Source organism: Nylanderia fulva, unplaced genomic scaffold (assembly GCF_048542155.1).
Source record: "Nylanderia fulva isolate GAGA-0341 unplaced genomic scaffold, ASM4854215v1 Scaffold174, whole genome shotgun sequence".
NCBI classification, from domain to species: domain Eukaryota; kingdom Metazoa; phylum Arthropoda; class Insecta; order Hymenoptera; family Formicidae; genus Nylanderia; species Nylanderia fulva.
In genome coordinates this window covers 83,287-102,076 of record NW_028189990.1, presented here as the reverse complement: position 1 = coordinate 102,076, position 18,790 = coordinate 83,287, and the positions used below count along the sequence as shown (strand labels likewise).

The following is an 18,790-nucleotide window of genomic DNA, read 5'->3' as shown; positions in this document are numbered from 1 at the left end:
AAATAAAAACCAAAAAACAGTTACTTTTACGTTACGTTACAATATTTATTTCTTTCAAAATATATCAATGTCTATTTTTTTTAGAAAATTGTTTGAGAAATGAACTCGTCAATGCCTGTAATTGATTGATATTATTCGGAAAAACAAATCGGTGCATGTCATAAAGTTAAAATAAGATATAATTTAACTATTTAGCGGGTTGACCGGGACATTTAATGGCTTGACCGGGACTTGTTCTTCAAACCGGAACATGTCCCGGCGTACCGGAACGTATGGCAACCCTAATGTATACGTGTGCGTTTGATGCGTGTTTTCGCGTGTTTTCTGTAGCTGTAGCATCGTGGATGCAAAGACGACTTACCCGCGAATGTAAGTGCAAGTGTGTGTTTAACGCTGACAGAGGAGAGTTTGTCGTGTCATGTAGTTATTTTTATATCATTATTTTCGATATTATGAATGAGCGTAGCAAAATTGCATTACGACGTATGAAACTGCCACATCTTATTGAATTATTTGAAAGTATGTATAATTTAAAAATTATGTTTGAAGATACAATTGCACGTTTAGAAAGTTTTTGTAGCATATAGTATCTTTCTTTTTGTTAATGTCTACCTAAAAATTATTACTTAAATTGTGTAACATCGTGTATAAAGATGTATCTATTGCTGTATACGCTCTCGTGTATATCGTGCTCTACAACTTGCAACCTTAATTCGAGTGATAAATTCTTAAAACCAAGTAAAGATTTTTCCTTTCATTGTTTCCTTTAAAATTGTCAAGTGTAAACTATATATGTGTTAATATAAATAATTTGTATTACGAATTTTATCTAGCGAATGTCAAATATGAAATTTAACTATAATTACAGAGAAACAGATAGATTGACATTTAAAGTTATTTATCCTGACACAATACCATCAATTATCAATAATGTGAGCGATCAGCTAAAATTCAGAAAAGGAATAAAGTCCATTGTTGAGATTGATTAAAGCGATTTTACAAAAATTCAATAAATAATAAAACAGTTAAAATAATCAAATCTTTTTCTCTTTTATTACTTACACACACATAATTAGTTTAACTGTAATCTTTTTATTTTTAAGGAAAATACGATTAAAGCAGAAGAAATTGTAATTAAAGGACAAGATATACCGATATAGTTATACCTTCCACTTCAAGCCAATTTTCAGCAGTATTAGAACCATCCTCATTAAGAGCATCGTATGATGTCCAGATAGTAGGGATAGAGACAACTCCCGGAAAAAACTGTGTTTGGAGAAATCACAACACAATAATTTAGCAGAAAATCTTTTGCTAGAAAATCAGGATCTCCCGACAAATGTTAATGTTAGTTTTTTATTAATTTTTTATGTAATGCAGTACACAATACAGTAATCTAACATAGATCAAATTAACAGGATCTGTTTTTACTTTTAATGTTCCATTTTTTGTTTCTCCGCGTGATTACTATTATACAGTAATATTACATTATTATTTATTGAATTTTTGTAATATATATTTTTGAAATATATTAAATAAACGTGCATTATTACATATAATTTTATTAGTTTATAATCTATATTTTATTTTATAACTTTATTTTGTAAGTTTATTCTATTTTATAAGTTTATTTCATTTTATAAGTTTAATTTGTCATATATTGTATAAGTTTATTTTATCATATAAGATAAGATTTATTTAATTATTATTAATGAGAGATTCCTGAGATAATTTCTTAGACACACTGGATATAAATTATTTTGCGTAAACTTTCTTCCATAAAAATAAATATTAAAATATACCTGACATAAACAAAAAATAAATTTGATTTAATTATTCCTTTTCTATATAGTAAAATATAAACGACGCACAAATATGTATAATAATTTTAAAGTGTAAGACAGGCAATAAGAGCCAATCGCAGAAGACAGTGCGTTATCCTAACGAAACTAAATTTTTCTCGTTAGAATTAAATATCTGTGCACAAGGCACCAAATTTTACTTGGTCACGGCCAAGATTTTAAAATATGAAAAAATCTAATTTTTGAGATTTAATTTCAAAAATCCTTTAACCTCCCTACGGAAATAAATAAATGCAAGAGAAAAATATAGAATCCGAAAGTCGCTGAATCGGGAATCGAACCCGAGACCTTTCGCTTGCCGGGCGACTGCTCTTCCAACTGAGCTATTCAGATCCTTTCGATTCTATACTTTTCTCTGTTATATATAATAATGTTGATAAACAAACGCTTTTTCAACCAGCGTGTATAAGTTAAGAGTTTAACACGGCTCTGTAATATAAATATAATTTTAAAGTGTAAGACATGCAATAAGAGCCAATCGCGGAAGACAGTGCGTTATCCTAACGAAACTAAATTTTTCTCGTTAGAATTAAATATCTGTGCACAACATGTATAATAATATTTTACAACTTCATTATTTACAGGGAAAGTTCAGAAAATCTAAAAACGAAAAATCTGATATATGCATATTGTATTGTAGTACATCTATGTACTACAATACATAAATGTATATATCAGATTTTTTGAATTTTTTAATTTCTTGAATTAGAAATAGCGCGAACCATCTGTTTCTGACCACTAGAATTTTTTAGTATCTACAACTATATTATCTACGAGCTATAAGCTATAAAAATAAAATTGTCTGAACCAACCAAAATTAAGAATGATTACAACTAAATTTATGTTTATATTTACAATAATCAATAAGATATGATATCTATTTACTTTAATACCACATTAAGACATTTTATTTAAGCCAATCAATTGATGTGGTTACTATTATCATATTTATAGTTGTATTATCAAGAAACAATTTGATTAAAGTTTGGTTTAAGCAACCAGGTATCGTCACTGTTACAACAAAATCGCTCTACTATAGCTGTATGATTACAGCAACCACACAATTAGTTGTTCCATATTTTACTATTAAATCTGGTTAGCACAATCAGATTTATGTGTGAACCAACTGTATTATTTTTTCCGTGCAGATAATTTTGATTCAGAATCATAACACATAAAAATACTTAAATATAGTAGAACTTAAGCAGCAAGCAAAAACTTTATAAATGAAAATATATGAATCCATATATTTCTATATCCCTTTTATAATTTACATCTTAGCTTTATATAAATAATAAAAATGTGTATTATCTATACCTGCATCTTAGATGAAAAAAAGTATTATCTTTACTAAATTATCTAGAATAATTTTCAGATAATTTTGGTTTAGAATCATAGTACATAAAAATACATAAATAATAGAACTTAAACAGTAAGCGACAAAAATTTATAAATAAAAAAAAATATGAATACATATATTTTTCCTTTTATAATTTACATTTTTTTAAAACTGTGTTTACATAAGCGTTCTTAAAAATAATATTATCTAGATGATTCGCCATATATTTTTATGTTTTATCTAGATATATTTAAAACAAAATTATCTAGCTAATTTTAAAATTATCTAAGCACAACACTGATTATTACACGCACCGTCTCTATAGATTTACTTCGAATCTCATGATGGCAAGTCGATGTATTCGAATTTCGTTTCGTGGGGAACCGCAATCATGGCACGATATCCGGATTAAGAGATTGCCAATGGAGGATCACGAACGTCCTCCTATTATGAATATTAATTAAGCGTAATCGTGAGATAGATTTACGTTTCGGGATAATGAGCGCGTGTACGGCGATCAATAATATTATATTATCTTTAAATATAAATTTAACATATATAAGATAGGCAATAAGAGCCAAATCGCGGATGACAGTGCGTTATTCTAAACGAAACTAAATTTTTTCGTTAGAATTAAATACCTGTGCACAAGGCACCAAATTTTTACTTGGACACGGCCAAGATATAAAATTGGAATAATCTCTACAAGAGATTTTTAATTCCATGTATACCCTATTCCCCCTAAAGAAATAAAGTGCGAGAGAAAAATATAGATCCGAAAGTCGCAGAATCGGGAATCGAACCCGAGACCTTTCGCTTGCCGGGCGACTGCTCTTCCAACTGAGCTATTCAGATCCTTTCGATTCTATACTTTTATTTCTTTAGGGGGAATAGGGGATACATGGAATTAAAAATCTCTTGTAGAGATTATTCCAATTTTATATCTTGGCCGTGTCCAAGTAAAAATTTGGTGCCTTGTGCACAGGTATTTAATTCTAACGAAAAAATTTAGTTTCGTTTAGAATAACGCACTGTCATCCGCGATTTGGCTCTTATTGCCTATCTTATATATGTTAAATTTATATTTATATATTACAGAGCCTAGTTAAACTCTTAATTTATACACGCTGGCTTAAAGGCGTTTATTTACCAACATTAATATATATAACAGAGAAAAGTATAGAATCGAAAGGATCTGAATAGCTCAGTTGGAAGAGCAGTCGCCCGGCAAGCGAAAGGTCTCGGGTTCGATTCCCGATTCTGCGACTTTCGGATCTATATTTTTCTCTCGCACTTTATTTCTTTAGGGGGAATAGGGTATACATGGAATTAAAAATCTCTTGTAGAGATTATTCCAATTTTATATCTTGGCCGTGTCCAAGTAAAAATTTGGTGCCTTGTGCACAGGTATTTAATTCTAACGAAAAAATTTAGTTTCGTTTAGAATAACGCACTGTCATCCGCGATTTGGCTCTTATTGCCTATCTTATATATGTTAAATTTATATTTATATATTACAGAGCCTAGTTAAACTCTTAATTTATACACGCTGGCTTAAAGGCGTTTATTTACCAACATTAATATATATAACAGAGAAAAGTATAGAATCGAAAGGATCTGAATAGCTCAGTTGGAAGAGCAGTCGCCCGGCAAGCGAAAGGTCTCGGGTTCGATTCCCGATTCTGCGACTTTCGGATCTATATTTTTCTCTCGCACTTTATTTCTTTAGGGGGAATAGGGTATACATGGAATTAAAAATCTCTTGTAGAGATTATTCCAATTTTATATCTTGGCCGTGTCCAAGTAAAAATTTGGTGCCTTGTGCACAGGTATTTAATTCTAACGAAAAAATTTAGTTTCGTTTAGAATAACGCACTGTCATCCGCGATTTGGCTCTTATTGCCTATCTTATATATGTTAAATTTATATTTATATATTACAGAGCCTAGTTAAACTCTTAATATTATCTTTAATTATAAGAATAATATTGTACGGATAATATTTTAAAGAAATATAAACATTTCAACCGCATATAAAAACACCGAAAATTTGAGAAGTAGGAGTTATTTGATAATATTTTTGTCCACATCCTTTTTTAATATCCAGTGTTATATTAAGATGATTTTAAAATTAGCTAGATAAAGATGAGATAAAAATATGTAAATTATTCTTAAATAAGATGAAGATGATTTTGTTTTAAGTATATTTAGATAAAAGATAAAATTATAGAATTCTACGATTTACAGAACACAGAGATCAATATGAAAATTTATTTGGTAGAGTATGTATTTTTTATATACTTAATTTAATCAATGTAATAACTTAATAAATAAAAGTTATTTGTATAACTCTTTAGATATCACTCAAATATCCTCGTCTTACATCGAATGTAATTCCTTATTTTTCACTACTTCCTATGGAAGATGATAATAATATAATGCACTTATATGTCATAATAACGCTCAAAACATGCGCCTCACAATTTTTTAAATGACACCACCAATCACGAAGAACAAAAGATATTGAATTTAGGTATTTTACATGAAAATAATGAAAAGAATGCTAGTCTGTGTACCAAAAACTGTAAAGATATATTTAAAAAAATGTGTGATAAAATACATTTAATTCAACTACATAAAGATTGATATTTCCATGTTAAAACAGAAGAATATAAGTATGCTGTCTTCTAAGCCGGGCAATAGAGCCAAGGAAACGAAACGAAAAATTAATTAAACGGAACTGTATCTCAATTTGAGATCCCAAAGTTCCACATATAAATTAATTTCGAAACTTACATATGGAGAAATGAGCGAGAAAAATATAGGTCCGAAAAGTCGCTGAAGCGGGAATCGAACCCGCGTCTTTCACTTTCCGGGCGACTGCTCTTACCAACTAAGCTATTCAGACCCTTTCGATCCCATATTTTTCATTTGCCTTTTTTAGTAGATGTTAGTAAATACCGCCGTGATTAGCCCAAGGCGTGAATAAACTCAGAAATAAATATTTTTATCGGCTCTCAATATAAAGAATATAAGTATGCTGTCTTCTAAGCCGGGCAATAGAGCCAAGGAAACGAAACGAAAAATTAATTAAAAGGCAAATGAAAAATATGGGATCGAAAGGGTCTCAATAGCTTAGTTGGTAAGAGCAGTCGCCCGGAAAGTGAAAGACGCGGGTTCGATTCCCGCTTCAGCGACTTTTCGGACCTATATTTTTCTCGCTTATTTCTGCATATGTAAGTTTCGAAATTAATTTATATGTGAAACTTTGGGATCTCAAATTGAGATACAGTTCCGTTTAATTAATTTTTCGTTTCGTTTCCTTGGCTCTATTGCCCGGCTTAGAAGACAGCATACTTATATTCTTTATATTGAGAGCCGATAAAAATATTTATTTCTGAGTTAAAACAGAAGATTATATATCATTTTTTGAATTTGGTATTAAAAAAATGATAATGATGATGCTTATAATAGTGTGATCAAACGCAGTATTATTATGAGAAATAATATGAGACTTAGTTTCACAGTATTAGGAAAAGTTATGAGACCACAGAACAATTAAGTTTTATGCGAGATATTAAAGATTTCCATAAATTAAATAAAATATTAGATAAATTTTCTACAATAAATTTTTGCTGTGGAATAGCTGATTTAGATAGTGTCAATTTAGTTAAAAATAAAATTGGTTTCATAGACTGTCTCAATAAAATAAGATATCAGAATTGTTTAATGTTTAGTGTTTCTTAAAGATGTAAGATTTGTCAAAAATTATTCGTCAAAAGAGACTTCACAGAAGAAACGCTAAAACAAAAAAAAAATTATTCAGAGTTCGATGACAAAGGTTTAATTCAAATTTGTAAAAAAAAAGATTAAAGCTCAAACAAAAGTTATTAAACGCTCATAAGATACAATAAATAAGCTCCAAAATAAAATTAATCAAATGAAGACAGATTTAAGTAACACAGACATAAAAAGTATTACAAATTTGATAAAAGGCTGTTAAGAGCAGTAAATATAAAAATTCAAATTATGTTAGAAAGTGAAGTCATATATAAAAATAATATTCTTTAATCTAATGTCTAATAATGAATTACAATAAAAGATGACAAAAAAGAATTAAACATAAGTACTCTTTAAATACAAATACAAAGCGTTGCTCTTAACGGCCTTTTATCAAATTTATTATAATTTAATAAGAGCCTTGATTTACTACGATAAAAAGTATTCTCAAAAAAATGTTGTGATAATAAAATTTCAGAAGCTCAACAAAAAGTCATTAAACAAATTATACAATATTATCAGCACAATCTAAAAAGCCAAATGATTACCGTTACACCGTTAAACAGAAGACTGGATAGTTTCATGTATGTTAATGCACATTCGTTCTCCCAAAAATGATAGATATTTACAAGAATTAAGATTTTTGCCTTTACCTTGTGTAAGAACTATTCGTCGGTATATATCACTCATTAGTATAAAATACGGATTTGATGATAAATTTTTGGAATTATTTAAAAAGTTTATCGACACTAAAACATCCTTACAAAAACATGGAGTAATCTTATTTGGCAAAATATGTCTTCGAGAAGCAGTTTCCGTTTCTTCTGCTACGTTGACGTATCAAGGTTTAATAGATTTTGACGATGAAAGTAGACAAGCAAAAGATGTTAATGAAAAAGCTAGGAGTGGCTTTAGTTGAAATGTTTCAACCGTTAGCTGATTCTTATATACAACCATTCTGTGTTTTTGCTTCAAGTGACCCAATAAATGATACTAAATTAGCAAAAATTTCCATAAGTGCAATTATTAAATTGGAAAAATGTGGTGCAGTAATACATGAAATAATAAGTGATGGAGCTGAAATAAATAGAAAAATGTGGAAAAAATTTAGAATTAGCGGAAAATTGAATGATAAAACAAGTAGCTATCAGCATCCTGTTGATAAAAATTGAAATTTATTCTTTTTCTCAGACACTCCACATTTGATAAAAAATATCAGAACTAGACTAATGGCTAAAAATTTAAGAGTAATTTTATTCTATATTATTGAATCGATATCCAATTTACAATTCCACGATAATTTTTTTCAGCATTAAAATTTATAATTAATTAATTTTTTCATTTTTATATTGAACTTAGATTAATAAGAACGAATCTCAAATAAATGGGAATATTTTCAAATTTTATATAATATAATGTCAATAATAATTTATCTAATTCAAAAACAAGAGTTTGTCCAAGGCTAAGTGAAAATCATGTGAAACTCAATAATTCTATGAAGATGAGAATTAGATTAGCTATACAGGTATTTATATGTTTAATAAAATAAAATTAAATAAATAAATAATAAATAAAAATAAAATAATTCTCTATTATTATAATATATTGTTATTATTATATTATATATTATTATTATTATATATTATTATTCAAACTGCGACGCTTCTTACGTTGGCCAGACTAGTAGAAGACTGACCACAAGAATTTCTGAACATAAGAAACATATAGTTAGAAATACTAATACTAAATCAGTAATAACGGACCACCGCGTCAATTTTAACCATGAATTTGATTGGGAGAACATTAATATTTTAGATAAAGAAATATATTACGGGAAAAGATCAGTATCAGAAATGATATACATAAAAAGACAAAATAAGTCTCAATCTACAGACTGATACTGAAAGTCTATCTGATATTTATATCGAAGCTATAGACTACCTAAACTCTAAGGTTAAATAACAAACACAAAATGATTATAGTTGTTTGTCACTTTTCGTTTCCAACTGAGCTTCAGTTTCCTCTGAGCCGTTCTACTGACATGAGGATTACACTAGCGTCACTTTTGTAACTGTTACAATTAAAATACTGTCACATCATAAAAATATGTAAGTTTTTATTAGCATATTTTTTTGATACCATTTGTTAGATTATTGTTTCATAACGTACTCGATTGTGGATCTTATAATTAGTGAGATGTAATGAGAAAATTATTTTAATTTATAGGATGCAATTAATGTTTTATATTTTAACACTTGCCAACCTCGTAGTCAGAAAACTAAAGAGGATCGCTTCCCACAGTAACGTAAATGTGATAGCTTAGTGAGAATCATCTTAATGTTAATCTTACGACGTTTTATTTCGTTTACTGATGTAACCGGGTTTAAATATGTTTATTACACTTTTATACGTTAAACATTTAGACTTTGATGATTTTAATTTGCTTTGTGTACTGCGCTGAAGAAGATCCGAAAAATTGGATCGAAACGTTCGCTTTTTCATTTGTTTTAACTTTCGAGTTTATTTTTATAATTTTATATTAATTTAAACTTTTTATTGTGTTTCTATCAGTACATATTGATTAAATGTAATAAATTAGTTTTTATAACTGTAATATTACTTTTGCTCTTATTAGCCTTTTATATGTATAATACTTTATATTATTATTATTATATATTTTATTATTTTTATATTATTTTTATATTATTTTTATATGATGGTCAGAGGACTGGAAAGATTTCCAAGAAATCGAGAGTTGTAATCACGTTTCTTTTATAAGAGAATATTGAGCAAGATGATAAGATAACTGTCAATAACTAGTCAAGAATCAATGTGGAACGTTTGCTTAAGTATAAAAATGTATTTATATATTTATCAATGCCCTGATTAGTGCTCAGTCCCCTCTCATATATTGTTTCCCAAACGACTGAGAAACAGAGAGGACTGAAAACAGGGGAATCAAGAATTTTGACGTTTATAGATAAAAGTACCTCTTTTGAATTATATATAGAGGTTGAAAAATTGAGGAAAATTCAAAAGTTAAACATATACATAATTTACATTAAATGAAAGTTTGGAAACAATAAATTTTAACACATTGTTTAGTAGGAGACTGAAAAATTGATTAACTTAGCATATTATGCAATAGATCACGCAAGATGGAATGAATAAAAATGACGACTCGCCACCTTAAACTTATGACGTGTACTAACTTTATTTTAAACTCATTCATTCGATGCAAGCAGCTATTTCGCTGAGATCGTCATAGCATGACAATGCAAATAATTTTAATATCTGGAACTGAGAATTAAAACTTGGAACTAAGTTTAATAACATTATTAACCAATAAAATAGAATGTAATCAAATAAATAATATTGTTGTTGATATCAATGACACTAATGTAAATTAGTTATTAACACAAGAAAATTTTATATTTTATAATTTTTATTTTATAATTCCAAAACAATTTTGTACATACAGGTAACGGTGTGTTGTAATTTGAATTCTCAGTTTTTGTGACATTTTTGGGAATAAATATATTACTTTGCCCCTTTTTTATAATTTATCTAATATATACTCAGTTATCTTCCTTTGTACTAAAAAAAAATATAATCCAATTTAATATTAATTAAAGCATATAATAAAGTATAAAGAGAGACACAAAAAATTTCTATTTTTGTACTTTCCCCTCATTTTATAACTTTTTATGTCAAATATTGCAAGAAATCGATCTATATATAAAAAAATTAGGATAGTAACATTTAAATAAAAACGTAAATGATCTTTAAATAACTTTGAGAAGCACTCTTTAAAAGAAAGTCATTTTTCCCTTTCGAAATTCTACAATTCTTGTTTAATTTTGTCGAAATTGATAAATAACCGTATTAATAGAGGTAATAGACAATATTAAAATGGAACATTATATATAATATATATATTCCATTTTAATATTGTCTATTACCCCAATACGGTTATTTATCAATTTCGATAAAATTAAACAAGAATTGTAGAATTTCGAAGGGAAAAAATGTCTTTCTTTTAAAGAGTGCTTCTCAAAGTTATTTAAAGATTATTTACGTTTTTATTTAAATGTTACTAACATAATTTTTTTATATATAAATCGATTTCTTGCAATATTTGACATAAAAAGTTAGAAAATGAGGGGAAAGTGAATAGTAATAAGTGAGATATTTTATACTTTAATTTAACTTAATCTTATATAAACTATGAAATATCTCAAAATATTCATTAATTTTTCAACGAGATCTTAAATCTTTTGTGCACAAAATAATTAAGAAAGAAACCAATTAGTATAAAGAAAACATATAATTGTTTTTAAGAAAAAATATGTAAATTACAACCAGATACATATCGTAATCAACGCAAAAATGAATATTATATATTATTATTAATAATTTTGAGTATAATTAAGTCCAAAAAAATGCGAGATTTATAAATTGTGATATAAATCGTGAACGGCGCATGTTTAAGATGATATTCATGCGTTCATACAAACGATATTGTGGAGATAAAATTAAGACAGTTGTAGTTTGCCACAGCTGTCACAACATCGCACCATTGAATAAAGTTATGTATAGCATGCATGTAGCTCGATATCTTCGGAAAAATAAATTTCTGACAACAAATATTTCTCGACGCAATCATAAAAAAATTGTTTCAACTAATTATAAGGCTTTCTTATTTAATTTTTCTTTTTTTTTTTTTGATGAAACGGAATAAGACTTTAGTTTTAAGAACTAAAAGAGCTTTATTTTTACGCTAACTAACTGCGATCTGAAAATGACGCCAGAAAATGCTAATCCGATTAGGCGACTCCTGCGAATGCTGTCTCAAAGAATTACCAGGTCAACTAAATTTTCTTCCTTATCTAGATTCGAGCAGCGAACGAGAAAAGAGCAGAGAAATGCAATAATCAGTCTAAATTAACTGCCGCCGTTGTGGTTGACCCTAAGTATTATTAGCTGAGTTAAGTGAGGAAGATTTTTATTCTTCTTACACTTGTACATTTTACTTAAAATTATAATGAATTTTAATCTACTCGAAATTAATAAATTGAAATATGCTTTTCGAATTAATTAAATCATCCTTAGCCTACGCATATAAATTTTAGGATTGTTTCCGGCAATAAAAGAAATCATAAAGTAATAACGTGTGATCGTAGATTACGGTTATATAAAATACAAGCACATCATTTTTTGTGTTTATGCTTGATTCCAATCTTTCGTCTCTACATATCTTTTTCAAAATATCAAGTTTTTATAAGTTTTTTAAAAGTTTAAAAAATTTCCTATTGAAATATTACTTCATAGAAAAGAAAAATAGTGCCAAAAAATGTTGATATCCATGGAGTGACACAAATGACGACACATTCAAACATAGCATTTTGGGTTTCTACAACAAAACATAAGGGTATCGATTCTGTAACTTTTTCTAAAGTAAAAACGTGAAAAATAAAAAATTTCCGCCAATCACGCATTGATTTTAAAATGAAATCGATGCGTGATTGGCGGAAATTTTTCACTTTTCACGTTTTTACTTTAGAAAAAGTTACAGAATCGATATCAAGGTCTGTTTATTTAAGCTGAACTGATTGTCTTACTTTTGAGTTTATCTTTTTTACTCTATTGAAAGGAAGCCAGTTCAGCTAAAAAGAACAGATATATTTCAAATCAATTTTACGAACATGTACTTATATGGGTTTATTCAATATAGCTGAACTTTTTGCACTATATGTATGCTGAAAATGAAACAAATATATGTATATGTATATATTTAAATTTAGAAAGACAGGGCCAACTATAACGAGCATATTAAATTAGTGAGAGATGTAATGTCAACACATAATTGATTTATTTCTTAGTATATACAATGATAATAAAATTAATAAAACGTTTCGGCTGTTACCTCAGCCTTCTTTAGTAAATATAAAAACAATAAAAATTCTTTTAAGAAAAATTATGACATATTACGCATTAGAGTCTATTTTTTAATGAACATTTTGGTTTAATAAGTCGATGAATTTAAATTGAGTTACGCATATAACATTTATTAAATTAGATATTTTTTCTAATCGGCTAACCATTTTTTAGTTAAGATGGTAAGCTTTTTGATTATGTCAAAAAACATGTAAACGAGTTCCCTGTTGTTAGTAGAACAGGTTGACGGCCCATTCCACGTCATCAATTCTTTTGAACATTATTAGTTAAAATTATCGTCAGAACCGCTTGATATGAGAATTGAAAACAATTAGATGTTATCCAGCATCAAAAAGTTAGTCCCCATCATCAAGGATATTTCCGAGTAAGTTCGTCATTGCAGTATATTTCACCGTGATTGTCTAAGTATATTTTTATTTTTTCGGTATATTAATTTATATTAATAAGTTATTTTTTTATGTGAAAGATCTTAATTGTGTTTAGAATTGCTTACTTAAATTGATGAGTAGTCAAGATTCCGCCAAGTTGATGTGTTCACTATACAAAGTCACAGTATGATGTGTCGAGTTCAAACTGTGACTCCTATTATTATTATTATTTATTTATTAGATAATTCTTCTAGAATGTCAAAATATGACTCGTCAAGCATATCGGTATCTTTTTTTAGGTTTAGACCGTTTTTTTGTTCCTTTATATGGATCATTTCAGAAACATTTCTCTTCTGGAAATTAGATTCGGAATCTAAAATTTTTATGTCTTCCCAATTAAATGAGTGTTGGTAATTAAGGATATGTTCCGAGATGACCGAATGCTTTGACGAATCTAACTTTATATTATTTACATGTTCTTCAACTCTCGTTTTAAGTTGTCTTTTGGTTTGGCCAACATATGTCGCATCGCAATCGTGACAAGAGATCTTATAAACAACATTGGAATTAGTTGAAAATTGATTTTTATCTTTATGAACCTTGATAAAACGATTGAGTTTATCCAGACAACGATAACCTATAGTCATTTCTGTTTTTTTGATAGTTGATGCAATTTTGTCAGAAATGCTATTCACATAAGGAATAACAAAGAAATTCTTTTTTTCATTATCTCCATCTATTTTAGGAACCTTAGTAGTATTATTATCATTAGTCAAGATATTTAGTTTGGAATTAATAAGATACTTAATTCTTTGATTAATAGCGGAGAAAATAAATTCTAAAGGATAACCGTTGTTACCTAAAATAGTTATGATTGAATTTATATTCTTATTATGAAATTCTGGATGTGAAAGAAGAAGAGCTCTATCTACTAAGTTATAAATAATGCCTTTTTTTTGGCAGAAAGGATGGTTAGAGTAATAGGAAAGAGTTCTTCCAGAAAATGTTTTTTTCTGAAACCAATCAACAAAAATGGTATTGTTAATTAATTTCAATGATACATCTAAGAAATTTAAACAACGGTTATCCTCATATTCCAATGTGAATTTGAGTCTGTCATGGTATTTGTTAAAAGAATCCACAATCAAATCAACCTTCTCTTCAGGAACTGTCATAATGATATCATAATAAGAATATAAATTCAATCATAACTATTTTAGGTAACAACGGTTATCCTTTAGAATTTATTTTCTCCGCTATTAATCAAAGAATTAAGTATCTTATTAATTCCAAACTAAATATCTTGACTAATGATAATAATACTACTAAGGTTCCTAAAATAGATGGAGATAATGAAAAAAAGAATTTCTTTGTTATTCCTTATGTGAATAGCATTTCTGACAAAATTGCATCAACTATCAAAAAAACAGAAATGACTATAGGTTATCGTTGTCTGGATAAACTCAATCGTTTTATCAAGGTTCATAAAGATAAAAATCAATTTTCAACTAATTCCAATGTTGTTTATAAGATCTCTTGTCACGATTGCGATGCGACATATGTTGGCCAAACCAAAAGACAACTTAAAACGAGAGTTGAAGAACATGTAAATAATATAAAGTTAGATTCGTCAAAGCATTCGGTCATCTCGGAACATATCCTTAATTACCAACACTCATTTAATTGGGAAGACATAAAAATTTTAGATTCCGAATCTAATTTCCAGAAGAGAAATGTTTCTGAAATGATCCATATAAAGGAACAAAAAAACGGTCTAAACCTAAAAAAAGATACCGATATGCTTGACGAGTCATATTTTGACATTCTAGAAGAATTATCTAATAAATAAATAATAATAATAATAGGAGTCACAGTTTGAACTCGACACATCATACTGTGACTTTGTATAGTGAACACATCAACTTGGCGGAATCTTGACTACTCATCAATTTAAGTAAGCAATTCTAAACACAATTAAGATCTTTCACATAAAAAAATAACTTATTAATATAAATTAATATACCGAAAAAATAAAAATATACTTAGACAATCACGGTGAAATATACTGCAATGACGAACTTACTCGGAAATATCCTTGATGATGGGGACTAACTTTTTGATGCTGGATAACATCTAATTGTTTTCAATTCTCATATCAAGCGGTTCTGACGATAATTTTAACTAATAATGTTCAAAAGAATTGATGACGTGGAATGGGCCGTCAACCTGTTCTACTAACAACAGGGAACTCGTTTACATGTTTTTTGACATAATCAAAAAGCTTACCATCTTAACTAAAAAATGGTTAGCTGATTAGAAAAAATATCTAATTTAATAAATGTTATATGCGTAACCCAATTTAAATTCATCGACTTATTAAACCAAAATGTTCATTAAAAAATAGACTCTAATGCGTAATATGTCATAATTTTTCTTAAAAGAATTTTTATTGTTTTTATATTTACTGAAGAAGGCTGAGGTAACAGCCGAAACTTTTTATTAATTTTATTATCATTGTATATACTAAGAAATAAATCAATTATGTGTTGACATTACATCTCTCACTAATTTAATATGCTCGTTATAGTTGGCCCTGTCTTTCTAAATCTTAATTTTATAATATCACACGAGCCTTGTCTTTAAATATCTAATTGTTTTCCTTATTAAATGTATATGTATATATTTAAATTTAGAAAGAAAGAGAAAAAAGTGAACTAGTGCAAAGAGTTCAGCTACAAATATATTTTGTAAGAGAAAATGAAGGACTAACCTGAAAATTTTAGGGTTTTATTTTAACGTTTCCAAATTAGTTTTCAATTAAAGTGAAGATTGTTGAACAAAAAATTCTGTGAGTATCAGAAGTCTACGTATTCTTATAGTTTGAAATTGATTCGACTATGTTGAAATCAGTGCCGGATTAACCTAATATGTGGCCCTAGGCAGATTTTGGTTTTGATAGGGGCCTATGTAAGGCGAGGATTTTTTAAAAATTAATTAAACATATGAACACTAAAAAGGAATTGATATATAATATAAAATATTAATATAATATAAAATAATTTTTTGGTTATAAATAAAATTTTCTTCATTGGTTGGTGAGAGCTTTTTTGTGGCGGGAGCCTATAGGCAGTGCCTAGTTTGCCTATTGATTAATCTCTTGGTTTTTTAAAAATAGGTTCTAGGTAAGAAATTCCATTATTTGTACAAATTCTCACGTTAATACGACATTAAACATTAAAACGTTAAATGAAATGTAAAGAACAAAATTTTTTAAATAAAGGACAAAGTTGAAGTTTGGAAAAATCCAAAGAACAGCTACTTGAAATAAGGGATGGTCTATAAGTCACTATACATATAGCTAAAGAATAAGTCGAAAAGTGTGACACAATGTTAACACTATCGACTTATAGCTGGAACGCGACTTAGTTTCTTTACTTCACCGTCAGAGTCCAAGAGATTTTGTAGTTTTTTCAGTTTTTTTACGCTTTTGTTAAAAAAAATGTGTTTAAAAAATAATTTCCCACTAAAGACCAATCCATAGAAAGGTAAAATAATACCAAACGTAAAATGTTGGTATCTATGGAATGACACATAATTGAACGCAATATTGACGAGTTGAGCGTAGCATTTTATTTGTAGATACACGATAAAGATCCTCTAATAATTAAGAGTTTGGCCAACAGATATAGTATATGAAAGTATGTCTCGGCCATGTTTATGCAAAATCCTGAGAAAGAGAGAGAGACAGAGAAATATTGGATAAAGTGAAACATATATATATATATATATATATATATATATATATATATATATAATATATATATATATTATAGTCAATATAGACAGGGATAGACAGTTATATCTTGCTTACGTAAAATGAAAAATTATATAAAAATGGGCGGATGTGCGGCAGAATTTTGCAACAATTTGTCTGCAAAGAGTTATATTATGAAAGTATTTCCGAGGAAATACTTTCATAAACAGCGTGCTGAATGGATCAAAAACGTCAATCGTAAAAACCGGATTCCGACAAATACTTCTTATCTTTGTGAGATTAAGTAACACGTTCTATAATGTTTTTTAATAAAAATACTGTAAAGTTAATTATTATAATCAATATAACATTTATTTATTTGTTACATATTTACATTCAAAATGGAGTTATTAAAATTTGAATATGAGCAGGGGAGTTGCATAAATATGGCAAACCAATCAAAATAATAAGTGGCCCCCTGATAGCTAAACTCTTATTAAAGAATCTCTAGTACACGATTGTATTGACTTATTATATCGTATAGTTGAAAAGCACTGGGTCATACACTATACTGTGTTATACAGTGTCGCCTGTGTAAGCTATTGGATAGGACCTATTAATATCCGATTCTTACCTGATGGCGATAATACTGCCACATTGGTTGCGGCGGTGCTGTTGCAACCGGCGGTTGCATTCCCATCTCCGGCAAGGGGGGATACGGTGCTGGGGGATATTTTCTGGTCATCCATTCTTCTTCTTCCGGCTCACCCTCGTCCTTTTCCGTACAAAAGAAAACGAGAAAACTTCTCGGGTCGACCAGCAGGCTTTCATTCAAAAAGGAGCGAAGAAAGAAATTATCTGGAAAACCGAGAAAAAAAAGTAAATATGATTCCGAGTCGGAAACGATAGTACGTTATGCAACATACAAAATATTAGACAGATCTATAAAATAATATTTTAAAAGATAAAAAGAATATAAGATAAAATTACTTCAAATAATAACAATTTTAAAAATCCTTCTTTCACGCAGAGAAATATTTTTGTTCGCATAATTTTAATCCTTTTAGATGAAGAATACCAATTATTAAATGTAATTATTAATAATGCCAATTAAATATTGGTTAGAGGATAAGAATAGGAAATGTGTATTTTGTGATAATGGAAAAGGATAACTTTATCATTTTTTCAAGGAATGTGAGCTAACAAAGAGAGGTTCGTTAACGAGGAACCGTGAGTAAGAATGAGGGATAAAAGTGGAATAAATGAATGATGAACTAGATATTAAAAGAGGAAATTTTGTGGAAACTTTGGCCAACATATGTCGCATCGCAATCGTGACAAGAGATCTTATAAACAACATTGGAATTAGTTGAAAATTGATTTTTATCTTTATGAACCTTGATAAAACGATTGAGTTTATCCAGACAACGATAACCTATAGTCATTTCTGTTTTTTTGATAGTTGATGCAATTTTGTCAGAAATGCTATTCACATAAGGAATAACAAAGAAATTCTTTTTTTCATTATCTCCATCTATTTTAGGAACCTTAGTAGTATTATTATCATTAGTCAAGATATTTAGTTTGGAATTAATAAGATACTTAATTCTTTGATTAATAGCGGAGAAAATAAATTCTAAAGGATAACCGTTGTTACCTAAAATAGTTATGATTGAATTTATATTCTTATTATGAAATTCTGGATGTGAAAGAAGAAGAGCTCTATCTAC

The 18,790-nt window shown here is 28.4% G+C and overlaps 1 protein-coding gene across 4 annotated transcripts in view; it reads right to left on the bottom strand.

Annotated features, from left to right (window-relative positions):
- LOC114940153 (phospholipid scramblase 1) overlaps positions 1–18,790 on the bottom strand; it is a 66,266-nt gene that overhangs the window by 28,638 nt on the left and 18,838 nt on the right. The window contains exons 1-2 of one of the 4 annotated variants that reach the window (XM_085481329.1): positions 17,695–17,918; positions 1,167–1,266 (exon numbers count right to left, since the gene is read on the bottom strand). The exons of 1 other annotated variant lie outside the window; for it this stretch is intronic. In XM_085481329.1, coding sequence (XP_085337455.1) covers positions 1,167–1,266; positions 17,695–17,805 — 211 coding nt within the window. In that variant the 5' untranslated portion in view covers positions 17,806–17,918. Of the gene's footprint in view, positions 1–1,166; positions 1,267–17,694; positions 17,919–18,790 lie in introns of those variants that run through there. 2 more of the 4 variants (XM_085481328.1, XM_085481330.1) reach the window with 2 other exon arrangements.